General features: G+C 36.7%; 1 protein-coding gene across 3 annotated transcripts in view; it reads right to left on the reverse strand.

Annotated features, from left to right (window-relative positions):
* The window catches only part of PHIP (pleckstrin homology domain interacting protein), a 113,715-nt gene that overhangs the window by 91,253 nt on the left and 9,197 nt on the right, over positions 1 to 13,265 (reverse strand). For all 3 annotated transcript variants that reach the window (XM_054063684.1, XM_054063683.1, XM_054063685.1), the window contains 3 exons: positions 11,078 to 11,228; positions 10,867 to 10,965; positions 2,267 to 2,427 (listed from right to left, as the gene is read on the reverse strand). In XM_054063684.1, the coding sequence (XP_053919659.1) occupies positions 2,267 to 2,427; positions 10,867 to 10,965; positions 11,078 to 11,228 (411 nt within the window). The remainder of the gene's footprint in view (positions 1 to 2,266; positions 2,428 to 10,866; positions 10,966 to 11,077; positions 11,229 to 13,265) is intronic.

The following is a 13,265-nucleotide window of genomic DNA, read 5'->3' on the forward strand; positions in this document are numbered from 1 at the left end:
GTAGAATAACAACGAAGAGCAAGAATGATTCCCTATTGACGGATGCAAATTTACATGCTGGCAACATCCATATCTCAGATGAAGTCTGGTTTACTTTTTACTATGAATTCCTATTTCTACTCACTACACTAGAGACAGTAGAAGCTGTAGTGGTCTAGATAGAAAAGAACTGGCACCATTTCATAATACAGATGCAATTACAACAAGACATTTTGTGACTGTTTATCCACTGACAATGTCACACCAGCTACAGCAACTTGGATTTTACTGGAATGTAGAATGTAACCCACTGGGTTTCCATTTGCAAAATCCACTTAAACGTCTACATGAAAAAAAACCCCACTGGATTCAGGTAAGAACACAAAGATAAGAAGTTCTGTTCCAGGCACACCAAAAAGAAAATTCACTAGCCACAACTCATTTCTGTGGAAACTTTAATGCTAGATTGAAGTAATCATGATCGGAAACTGGCATCTTTTTCAAGAAATCATACCAGGATACCAGTATCTCTGTAAGCAAAAGACTGCCAAAAAATATCTGGGGCTGCAGAAGCAATATTGCTCCACCCGTTTTATTTCTGGTTCTTGTACTTTCCTTTGGGAAACAAATTGCTGTTGCAGTCAAGAGAATTCTCTGTCTTTAATCACTTTTAAGACAGACTGCAAAAAGCGAGGCAATGATCATTCTTTGTTGCACATTCCAGATGCACCCAAGAAGAATTTCAATACATCTCTGGAAGAGGAAACGTTTTAAGAACATGGGAAAGTTTTAGGAAAGTGAAGAATCTGAAGACTTCAAGAAGGAGTTTTATGCACTCCACCTAGGAAGCACAAACAGGATTTCTTATTTAGAGACAAACAGGGTGAGAAAAGGATACTTTTATATTTGGTACATGAAAAATCTCTAATCCGTTCTGCCATGTCACATACAAAATAAACCAACAACTGAGAGTACTTTTCCTGAGAGCACTTTTCCTGAGAGCTTTATCATGCATAAACTACAGGACATAAGAATTCAAAGCCTATGACTGTGGAGGGACTTAGCTTGCTGACGACAAAAGCCTTTGTTCACTTGTTACTTCAGGTATGACAAATAAACAGGTCTGTTCAAAACACTGTAAATGTCCCAATCCCTGTAACCACAAGCCCCTCCACACAACAAAGCAAAATGTATGTGGGCAAAAGAGCAGATTTTATTTAAAACTGGCTTGAAAGAATTTTAGGATTTAGGACTGCAATACGGAAAGTAGGAGAACTGAACTGTACTTCCACCTGCACCGTTGAAGTTATCTGCCATGAAGTCAGAGAGGACACAATGAAACTCCTGGATCCACAAAGGTATCAATTACACCAAGTGTCCCAGACTGGCATAAGGTGCGTATTTATGAGATCTTTGGCTCTGTTAAAATCGACTGCTTACCAAGAAAGCCAAATTACATGGGCAGCTATCTGCTCTTACATTTCCCATTACTTGGTAAACTTGCAGTTACAGTACTGATTTCAGACATCCATTAAAAAAACAAATTATTAAAAACACTAGTACAAACAAAGAATAGTTCCTGTGATTGCATAAAGACAATTCTTTGGGAACCAACATTTGTTACAGTGTATCATGTCAATTTTCAGCTTTCCAGTTTCCTTCAACACTGCTGTACCAAACCTAAGTGGCTGTTGAACTTAATAGTCATGCTTTAAGCTTAACAAAATTTATAGAAACAAGTTAAAATATCTTTAATTACACATTGATATCTCTGACTGTCAACTGATAAAGGATCCGACTCCTGTGTTTTCTATCACCACCAGGAATAGTAAAAAAAAAAGCCTAAATATGGGCACGTCTTGATTGCCTAAATTTTTAATTGTTTTTCAATTTATTTGGGCCACATTGCTTGACTTCCTTACCTGCAGCCACAACCATTCTTTTGCTTATGTTTTTACTAGAAGAAAGAAGTCCAGAGGAAACAATCTACACAGGGTAATTCCTTTAATTCCTTTCCACTAAAAGCAATCCAAGTTTTCTGACTGCACTACACAGATCAGCAATCACCATCACATCATCACATCTAGCCTCAAGACATGTATGCCAAAACTGCTTTAACATGCAAACCAGCATGGTTTTTAAAAGCATATTTGAAAGTAACTGTAGTAAAGCAATTACACTGCTCTTGATACGTAACATCAGTACATTTAGGTTTTGGAAACAATTAAGTGACAAGGCACCTGTACAATTAACAAAAAATTAACAAAAACAAAGATTTTGTACTTACAGTAAATATTCGTCTGCCAGTCCGATCAAAAGTTACACAGTATACAGAAGATAAATGTCCTAAAATTCGTTTGTGCATTTTCATGTGTTGATAGACTGCAGTTGGAACAAGGCGTTCAAGTCTATATTTTCCATTTAGTTTTCTTGAAAACAGGGTATCCACTACCAAATGGGGAAAGAAATAAAAGGAGACATGATATTAGGTTCATAAACTAAAATACTTCTTCAGAAGGGAAGGTTTACATCAACACTGGACCACTTGCTATATTAACAGCTTAACTATAGTAACGGTCTCATTTTGCCATAATTAAGGAAAAGTACATATAAAAGTAGTCTCGTACAAATGTGCAAAAAAAGTACTAAACTGCAAGGCAGAGCATGAAAATGCAATACAACTTTCAACCTCAAGTGCCCAAATACATGCTTCTCACGTTATACCTAGTGTGAGAAATTCAGGAGGACTGAGTCAGCTTCCATGGAGGAATAAACTACTTCAAATCTAACAAGCTTAAGAGCTTCCACACAGCTATCAGCTGAAGATCAACAAACATTTAAATCTTTTCCAAGGCAACCTGTTTTTTGAGGTCTACGCAATCAAACATTTATCCACCACTTGCAAGACAATCAATTTTTCTTTAAGAATATTACTACCTCCTACGGCTAAACAAACAAACAAAAACTAAACAAAAATTAACATACAATTTACCAAAATGTTATAGAAAATTCCTATTTTGACTCATAGGTCATTGTTTGAGGGGGTTGGGATTTTTTTCAAGTTTAAAGCTAATAAGGCTGAGGAGCAGCAGTCCACTTTGTTTTAAAATGGAAATCTTCAATCAAGAGATTCAGTAAGGAAAAGAAAACTCAGCGTTGTTAATTTTAAATTGCTACTCATGCAATGATAAAATAACAGAGTATAATTCTTATATGTGTGGATTCATAGATGTTAGTCAAACACTTTCCCATATCATCATTAGACCAAAGAATGGCTATGATGATACTTTGTGTACCCCACAGAATTGGGATAAAGCACATAATATATTCATATCTGCAGCTTCTGAATACGTGACAAGTAAAAAAATAAATGTTCAACAATATCCACAGCACTACACTACACGCACACACGAAAAATGAGACCTAGCAGTGCCAAGTGAGGTAGCCAATACTTTCATTACTACTCCGGTTAGGCATTCTTTATATGTAACCATGGCTATGTCTGTACTAGTGAATGGAGCAGGACCAGGGCAAGGGTCCGGACACCGAATCCCATTCACTCCCCAGCATAAACTGTGAAATGGCCACAAGCCTCTTACATTGCTTGGTTTTGGCCCTGATCAAACTGACAGTGGTTCATGAGTCAGCACAGATCAAACTACATCAAATACGCAAACTAGATTGTAGCTACTCCATAAGGAGCAAAAGTACTTAGTGGTATGGACAACTGCCAAGCCCCTTGGCCTCAGGCCAGAAGAACAGCCCCGAAACATTTTGGTTAACTGCATAGACCAAGGTTTCAAGGAAGTCTTCCTAGTTCAAGATGCTTTGTGAAGCAGCAGGATGATTAGCTGTGGAGTGAGGCACTCTTAATCAACGCCCCACTACTGCCTTAAGGTGCTACTATATCCTCTTCACCCTCTCCTTATACAAGGAAAAGAGGCAGTTGCATTTGCTTTATGACAAGCTTTTCCTTGCCAACAGTCTGTTTTAAAACAGTAGGAAACCAAGATTAGTTCAGTCACAAGATAAATCATCCCGCAGTATAAAAAAAAAAAGGAAGTAAAAAAAACCCAAACCCTACACACCTTCCCCACATATCCCCAAACAAATAAGCCCCCCAAATAAACCTATGCACACAGACAGACAGAATAAGGAAGGTCTTTGTCACAACAATAAGGTGAGCTGACCGGAATCCTGACCTACTCGCAAGTTACCTTTAGTTTGCTCTTCATGTAAGAGGTTGGAAATTAGCTTCTAGCAATGTCTTCAAATGAAACCATAGCTCACAAGTGGGGAAAAAAAAGCTTAACTAAAAGTTTAATTTGCAAAGATGTTCTGTCCATAAATGGAAACTGTAAGCACTCTTCAGGATAAACCAACCAATGGCTTCATATAAGCATGTAATTTTAAATCTACATGTGAATTTATTAAAAACTTTTTAAAATACTCCAGATGAAATTTCAAGTTTGGTGGGTTTGGGTGTTTGGTTTTTGTTTGTTGCATTTTTTTAAAAAAAATCACTGAAGAGGACAAAGTCTAAAAGAACCTAAGCCAGTATTTCCAGCCATATTCTCATAAACGTGAAGTGGTAATGAGCAAATCACTACTAGTTCAAACATCACTGGGAAGCCCAAGAGGTGAAATGCCCCTTGTTGAGCAACAATCAGCCTGCTGGAGAAAATGCAACAGTGACACTGGAAACAAGAAAACCGGGATCTCTCTCTCACTCTTTGTCCTTATCAAAACGCAAAACATACAAAACCCCCAAAACTGGTTAAAAATAAATTTAAGTAAATTAAAAAGTTATTTAACTTGGAAAAAAAAAAAAAACGAACCAAAACAAAACACCACAGTACTATGAACTTACATTCTATGGGAAGAAAATTGTCCACCAAGTTCATGCATTTGGCGGGAGGAGGGGTAAGAGAAACAGTCTCCTGCAAGTTCAAACACTGCCCATAAACGTATAAATTTTAAAAGCTTATTTAAAGTGAGATTTTTTCCTGTTGTTGTTTTAAATTACATTCTTACATCCACTATGGCTCTTCACTATGCCCTTCCATTTAACTACATTTATAGTTACTTTTGTTGACTTTGCCAAGTGATTCCGCTTGATTTCTCTGACTGACCTTCTCCCACATTTTATTCTCAACACTAACAACTCCAATGTGTCACCTGCAAACTTTGCTAGCACAATAGCTTTTTTTCCCCTCCACGCTACAGGCAAAAATTAAAATAGCCGTGTCTCAAAAATAAATTCCTGTGGCCGAAAAATAAAATTGATTTTTCTGGCACAAGCCAAGGTAAGAAAGGCTACCAACTGTTAATAATAATGCCTTTGTACTAATTATAGGCCCTTGGATTTACAACAATTGTTATGCATATCTAGCAACTACACTTGTCAGGCCTTATATAGCCTCTAACACAGTTTAAACTGCATTTGGAACAAAAAAATTTTAGAAATCCCCATGAGAACAAGTCTAATCTCCCTTGTTGTAGCCATATTAGTAGTTTTCAGTCTCTGCTTAAATTTTGGTTGGCCTCACACAAATGAGTCAGTATGAACAAAGGTGTTAATCACAGGAAGAGTGATAAGCAGCTAAATAGCTGCAGTGGGACCCAGAAACCAGACATAATAAGAGAGGGAAGGAGGATGAGATTTTATCCCAGGAAGGGTTAGAAAGCACTGGTTGGGCCCTTAGAGCAAGTCAACCAACAAGAAGAGAAAGTTTCAAAGGAAGAAAGCAACAGAACAGAGACTACCTCCTCCTTGATGGAAGGGCACTGTGAAGTGGACACTGCACAGAAAGAACTCCCACCCAATGCCTGGTCAACTAAGGAAATTAATATTAACTTAGCTCTACACCTCTGTCTACTACCCACATATAAGATCCTACTTAAAAAAAAAAATAAAGAGAACAAACAGAAAAAGCAGAAGTTACTAAGTAGTCTTTGTGCAGCACAGGATCACAATCCACTACTTCCAAGTGACATTTTGGGTTCAATAATCAGAATTCTTCATATTTAATAATGAAGCTACCTTTAGAAACCAATGCCTGAGCAAGCCACAGATTTTGTTTATGTTTTAAACATGTACACAACCGTTTTGCCATAAAATTCATCATTTCAGCTGCTATCATCATGTACAATTGGTTCAAAAAAATGAACTGGCTCCTAGTTTTTAGGTAACTGGGCTTGTTTTCACACAACATGACCAGCCTCAAAGAGTGAAGGGCCACTTGGGAACCTAAACTGTGACTGCAGAGTTCAGCACTTAAAACAAGTTAGTAAAATGGAACTTTGTTTTGGTTTTGTTTTTTTAAATCCTACTCCTAACGTCACAATTCATTGCTGGAAACAACCTTACTCTGAAAACTACACATCTCAAAGAGTCAAGATGATCTTACTTATTTGGTTTCCCTCAGAATAACTTAAAAATCACACATAAACATAATGCTGATGAAAGTAAAGTGGTGGGAGTTTTCAGTGGAACTAACAAAAGAGTAGATTTTCTCCCATTCAAAAGACACACAAGAGGCATCAACTTAAGGCCTTCAAAGTTTTAGAATGACTCCAAGCAGAAGAAGCAGCTCGGAGAAAAAGAGCAATCTGTAAAAGGAAGATAAATTTGGGGGCCTGAAAGATAAAGCAGTATCAGCTGTGCCTATCTCCCCTCCTACCCCTTTGGCTTTATTATTTTAATTATCAAAGTGATCAACTCCATCACCTTATTTACTTTTATCCTGGAATGTGAAATATGCCTTAATTATGGGGGACAATAATCTGCCTTATCCACTAGTCAGTGATACACTTGATACAAAACTAAATTGGCTTTAAGTTACATTTTAAAAAAGCACACACAAGCATCATTACGGCTTATCTTTAACTTGCTTTCTGTCCAGAGTTGTATTTAACTAAGGGAAATTCTGTTCCAAAGAACGGAATTCACCTTCGTTCTCTTTCTATTCGCATAAAAACAAAACCAAATTCAGAAGAAACTTGGAAGGACACCTGAATATACTTTACTTCCAATTTTAACCCATATTGAATCAAGTTTCATAACTTGAGAGGCCAGACACACCTCTAATGAATACCAAGGCATTCAGAACTGTTAAAAATAATAAAAAAGACTGCTAGATGACTCCTTTCACTCGCCAAGCTAGTAAAACTAAATGAATCAACAGCCCACTTTTGGGTGGCTGGTTTCCCCTCCCCCCCTTCTGTAAAGATGCCTAAGAGCGAAAAAGCAGCTTGAACTGGTGGCTTCTACCTTCCTACCATTTTTCTGTTCAACTTCTAGACTTCATGCAGCACTCCAAGTCTCCCGGCTTACAGATGACTGTCTACCAAGTAAAGGGTTAAGTTAGCAATTTGATCAAGCCAGGAATTGTTTCTGAGTATTTCAGGAAGTTAAAAGTACACCAACTCCTCTTGGAGCATTTCTGAAAATATAAACATTCTCTTATACACCAGTTTCAGAATCTCACAGCAGCAGCATTTAATACAGACATTGTGAGAAAAGCGCAAAATGCCTCAAAACTTTTCTTGAGGTGGACTATTCAGCAAGTCCATAAAATACTATTTTTGAAAGGCAGACACATTCAGTGGTCAGGACAAACACTCTTTGCTGTCTGGGTCAAACGGCCAATCTCATTCAGATCTTTGCACCTGAGTGACCATCTTCCTTCCCCAAGAGCTTTAAGCTCAAAGCTCTTTCTCTTTATGCTTTGGTTCTGTGCTTTTTCAGCAGTTCCTGAAAATTACTGAAAAAGAGTTCTTTTTCTGTTTCTGCATCCAAGAAAATGGGAACTTCAACAAAACAGATAAAGATATGACACAGCTCTTTTCGCTCTTAATTAAGCACTTCAACTTTTTATATGTTGCATGACTGATAACAACTGGACAAAGACTGTTCTCTATTCCAGCTTTGTTTCTCTTTCTTATATTCTACAGGCATCCTGTATTATGGTCCATATTTTATAGATGCATTTTAATTGTATAAAAGTTACCTTCAAGGCAACTGGTTCAACGTACACAAAAACTTAATCCATCAGCATCATAACTGCATTGGGTAGGAAACGAATATTTTGTCCTATGCAATGGAATGAAAATTAGGTTTTCCTGCACTAAATAGAAAGACCTCACCATCTTTTCTGCTCCTCAGGCATTACTGGGTTCTCCACCTGAAACACACACAGCCTGAAGAATAATAGGTTCCAAATTTTTTTTGTTGGGCAAATACATAAAATACAGTCTTCCCAAAAGAAAACTGAGAAGTTATTTCATGAAACAGTACTAAATTTTCTAGTTCAATTTATAAAAGATGTGCCATAGAATAATATCATGGAATCATAGAATGCTTTGGGTTGGAAGAGACCTTTACAGTCCGTCTAGTCTACCCCCTCTGCAGTGGGCAGGGACATCCTCAACCAGACCAGGTTGCTCAGAACTCCATCCAACCTGTTCATGTTTCACCATGCTCATCATAAAAAATTTCTTCCTAATATCCAGTCTAAATCTACCGTACCTTAGTATAAAGCTATTTCAGTCCATGATTTTGTTGAGAGCATCAGACTAGAATAGGATAAATTAAAACCAAATGGTTTAACACACAGCTCTGAAACAGACATCCAGAAAATGCAAATACACTTCACATTTGAAAATACTGAGTTACCAACACTTATCTCAATGTTTGGAAAAGGAAACTATTGGTCATGAAAAAAGTGATATGTTGAAATAACTGCAATTTTGCAAATATTCAGTGCTCTGCAAAAGGTTCAATAAAAATAACATTTATTTATAAAGCCTCACTTGTTCTTCCCTAAAGAGAGTCTGAAAGTTATTTTTCTTAACATTTAATTTCACTACCATGGCAACTCTACAACTTTCTTCAAACTCCAGCTGCCATAGATTTCATACAATGGTCTTTCTCCTCTTAAAAACTATATACCATGGATCAAGCTACAGCACAATGCAAAATAGTCCTCTTCCACTCCAACTTCTACAACACATTTTAAAATGTATTCCCAAGTAAAGGAAAACATAAGGAAACTGGTTAAAAAAGAAATCTTCACTTATTAGAAAGCTAACTCCTCCAGCCACTTTGCTGAAAATAGCTGCTAATCTAGTCCAAGATTTTCCAAGTTTACAATCTTTATTTTACTCAGCAAGGAGCATTTTCTCCCCCACATCTACAGAACAACATAGAAACAACTCTCTACACGAATACCAAAATAGCAGCTCTAAACAAAACCACACTGAAGGTGCAGGTGCAGGGTTTAAGTGAACCACTTCTGAAGAATACACATACTGGCCGAGGAGGCTCTGAAAACTTAGCTATGAACACCCAGACAAACCATGCTTTCTCCCCAAATTCCACACATCTACAGAAATACCATGGTAAGAATGCAACTTGTGCTTTAAAATGGAAGAGCTACTAGGACATCAAATACTTCACCATTTGAACAAGTCATAATTGTCTGCGCTCATCCTAAGAGCTTCTCAGCTGTAGCGTATTTCTGCTTCAGCTGTTAAGAGAGAACTATAATTCTCCAGCTAATGTGTGATGGTATACATTTTGAGATATGATTTTGAGTTTCTTCAACATCAGAAATAATATAACTAGCCCAAATTTAGCTCATGGAAAACTTACAGAGTACCAAGAGCCTTCAAAAGGAGTTTAGAGACTGAAAAATTGTAATGGCAAGTTACCACATTAAAAATGCCCCTGTTCTGAAGATCACCTGGCTATATCTTTGTAGATTGTTACACATTAGATTCTCCAATACACCCTCAGTCTTCTCTTATTTTGCCCTAAAGTCTTAGCAGCAGCTGCACCTGATCAGGAGCCAATCAATTGGGTATTCTCTGCCCACTCTCATGCAGTGCTGTACACACATCTATCTGCAACTACTTTTTTTGCATAAACCACTAATGTTTTGTAATTTGGGTAATTTGGCCTTAACCACTCACCCTTCCCTGGAGATAAGCAGAAAAAAAATGAAAAAACACAAATGATTTTGCATAATATCCTATCTATGACAAAAGACAAAAAAGATCCTTTAAGACAAAAAGGATCACAAATGATCACAAAAAGGATCACAAAGGATCACAAAAAGGATCACAAAGGATTTTGCATAATATCCTATCTATGACAAAAGACAAAAGATCCTTTAAGAATCTTCTAAAACATCACACCTCTTGATACCTCTAACAATTAAAAAAAACACCTAACTTGTTAAAAGGTTGAAAGGCAATGAATATGATTTAGTGACCATTTGAGAGCATAAAATAACTAAAAAAAGGAAAAGAAATTAAAAAAGAGAAAGAATACAGAATACCCCAACCTCCAGCTTCTCAGTTTTTGGACAGCACTTGCATGATTCATGATATAACATAGCAAACTAAAACATGGCTCCAGAAGTACCACATGGACCAGAGAGCAGAAAGAATAACTTCTACATGACACTCAAATCTTCCCAAAGAAAGCCATCACCAGCCTACATGACTTATTCTCTCCAACAATAGGTGCAGGCTGTGCTGTCCTGGTATTATGTTATTACATAGCACTAATTACCAATCTACTGACAGCTTTTTCTTTGTAGGGATTCACTGTAGAAATACATTTTATTCCATTTCATGCTTCAAAGACAAAATTAGCCTCAGAGCAGAACTAGAATTTACAATACCCATTCTTTCCCCATGTACAAACTGGTAAATATGACAACACAACACCTTAATAAAACTAATACTAAAGATAAGGTATATGACACAAAAAAAAGGACAAATATAAACAGAACTAGTACATAGCTCTCATCATCACAATAATCAATCATACTGGGAGTTAAGAATTACAAGGGCAATGCCATAATAAAATTGACTTACCTATACTAGGTGGACTGCCATAATTTACAGGGGACTCTGGAGGCCTCCCACAATGTAGTGCAGCAAGAGCAGATCCCTTCCATACAACATGTTTGCAACCTATTTGAAACAGTTACAAAAAAAAAAAAAAGTAGGCGTTTCTTTTCATGCAAAAATGCAGAAAAGGCACAAAATACCAAGAATTCCCAAAATTCTCAGAAAATTTCCATACTTTTGTTTGTACGGAGCAAAGACTGTCTGCCAGCTCCTAATAACGTCTGCACTCCAGGGACACTTTGGGGAATTTCTTGCTCTAGAAGTGGTCCAAGTCGATGGCATATTTGAAGCAAGTGATCAGGTGCCAAGTGTCTGTAATATTTCACCTATTATACAAAAAAGCAAAAAAAATTTGATAAGGAACATACTATTTTTGAAGAATTACTGCATTAATGATTTTCTTCCAGACTGTTACACAAATGCATAAGAAATTTCCAGTATATTAAAGACAAAAACAAATAATGACCTTTAAGTACAAGAATTCATTCCAGCTGGTCCCAATTAATTCTTTTCTATTCATCACAAGCCACTTTGTACAGAGAACTGTTGGTATTTACTACTTTCTGGCTTTAAGGCAAAGTTCATCATAGACTAATAAGCTCCATTATAATCATAGTTAAAAATGTAAAGCACACATTCAATATTATATTTAAATAGTGGTCTGGTGAATATAAGTTACCATAAAACAACTGTGAGACAAAGATTGTAAGGACAGCAACATTTACAGAATCCTTACAAGATCCAGATCTACCAAATAAATAACAGCTTTGTAGAAGACAATGCAAAACCACTCCATGTCAGCTCATCTAAGTTAGAACAACCTGTCAAAGCTCCACAATTATTTTACATCTAACACTTTTACACAAAAATGCTGGCTTAAGTAACTCTACTTTAAAAGTGGTGCATGTGGTACTCTATTAGGCTACAAACATGACCAGTTTTCATAACTGCGTATAGTTTTCAAGTGCACAGTACCAAAACAAGCTCCTGTTAATAGCAACAGATCTATTCATCACTTGATTATAATAATGTTGAACCAGTACTGACTGCCAGTGAAAAGCAGTTCATTCTTTTGAACTGCTACCATTCTAGATCAGAAGACCATCTTATATAACAAGGAAAAAAAAAACTTCAATATATCTACGACAACAGTAAAATCCTATCAACAAAAAGCTTTCAGTTAAGAAACATTTTCAAAATGCATGAGGTATTGTCAGCTTAAAGTATTCTAACAAAGAAAATTTAAAATAATGAAATAATGAGGGAGAATGGAAATAGTTTCTTCAGTTCTTGCATGGGGTTTTGTGTATAGTGGTTTTATCCTTCACACAGCCTGAAATACATCTTCACAGTTTTACTTTGCAGAAGGAAAAAAAAAAAAGTACTGCAGTAAAAGCTTGTGATGTTTTGCTATTCTGCAACTAGATAAGTCCATGACTGGCATTTAATGTAGACTGATTCTTCTGTATTACACCCAATTAACAGGAATATACCTCATTCTTCATCAAATGTGCTCACGTCTTGCTGACACACTGTAATCACTTCACATATTCTAGCAGTTTGTTAACACAAATAAGGCTGATGGCTGAAACCGAGGTTCTTGAAAAGCCTTGCTTACACCAGTAATTGCCACCACCAGCAACGCAACCTGCTAGTGAGGAAGGGTAAGTTTTCTCTTTTGCTCCTGTCACGGTTTAACTCTGACCAGCAGCTCAGCCACACACAGCCACTCGTCGTTCAATCCCCCCAAGCACGAGAGGTTTAAAATCATAAGAATAAAAGAGAGGAAATTTGTGGGCAGAGATAAAGACAGTTTAACAGGTAAAGTAAAAGTTGTGTGGCAAGCAAAGCAAAATAAGGAATTCATTCACTGCTTCCTATTGATGGGCAGATGTTTAGCTGTTCCCAGGAAATCAGGGCTTTCCTTCTGTGAATTATATTACATTCGTAGAAGGCCTTGCAAGCTGTCTGAATTTGACTGCCTAAAAGTTAAATTACTTACAAAATTCACATACGTTAAAAGAAAAGCTTTTCTTTTTTCTCTTTAAAAAAAGTTTAGAAATAATTTTATTTTTTTTCATAAAGTTAGTTATTATGCAGGCAGATTGTTTAATTTAAAATTACTAAATTTAATGTCATCAGACAGGCACCCTGTTAGAAAAGGGGCAAAAATTAGTCCACTGAATTCAGTTCTTGAGGGAGGAATCACAGTCAAAATACATGCTTCAGAGCCCTAAAATATAAGAATAGCCATAAGTAGTGACAAAGCTACCATCAACCGTTCTGATCCATTGCCTTAGATTTTAATGCTCCTTTGCTCCTATAAAAAGGAGCACAAAAGCTTAACAAATGCTGCCCTTTGC

Source organism: Cuculus canorus, chromosome 3, assembly GCF_017976375.1.
Source record: "Cuculus canorus isolate bCucCan1 chromosome 3, bCucCan1.pri, whole genome shotgun sequence".
Taxonomy (NCBI): Eukaryota; Metazoa; Chordata; class Aves; order Cuculiformes; family Cuculidae; genus Cuculus; species Cuculus canorus.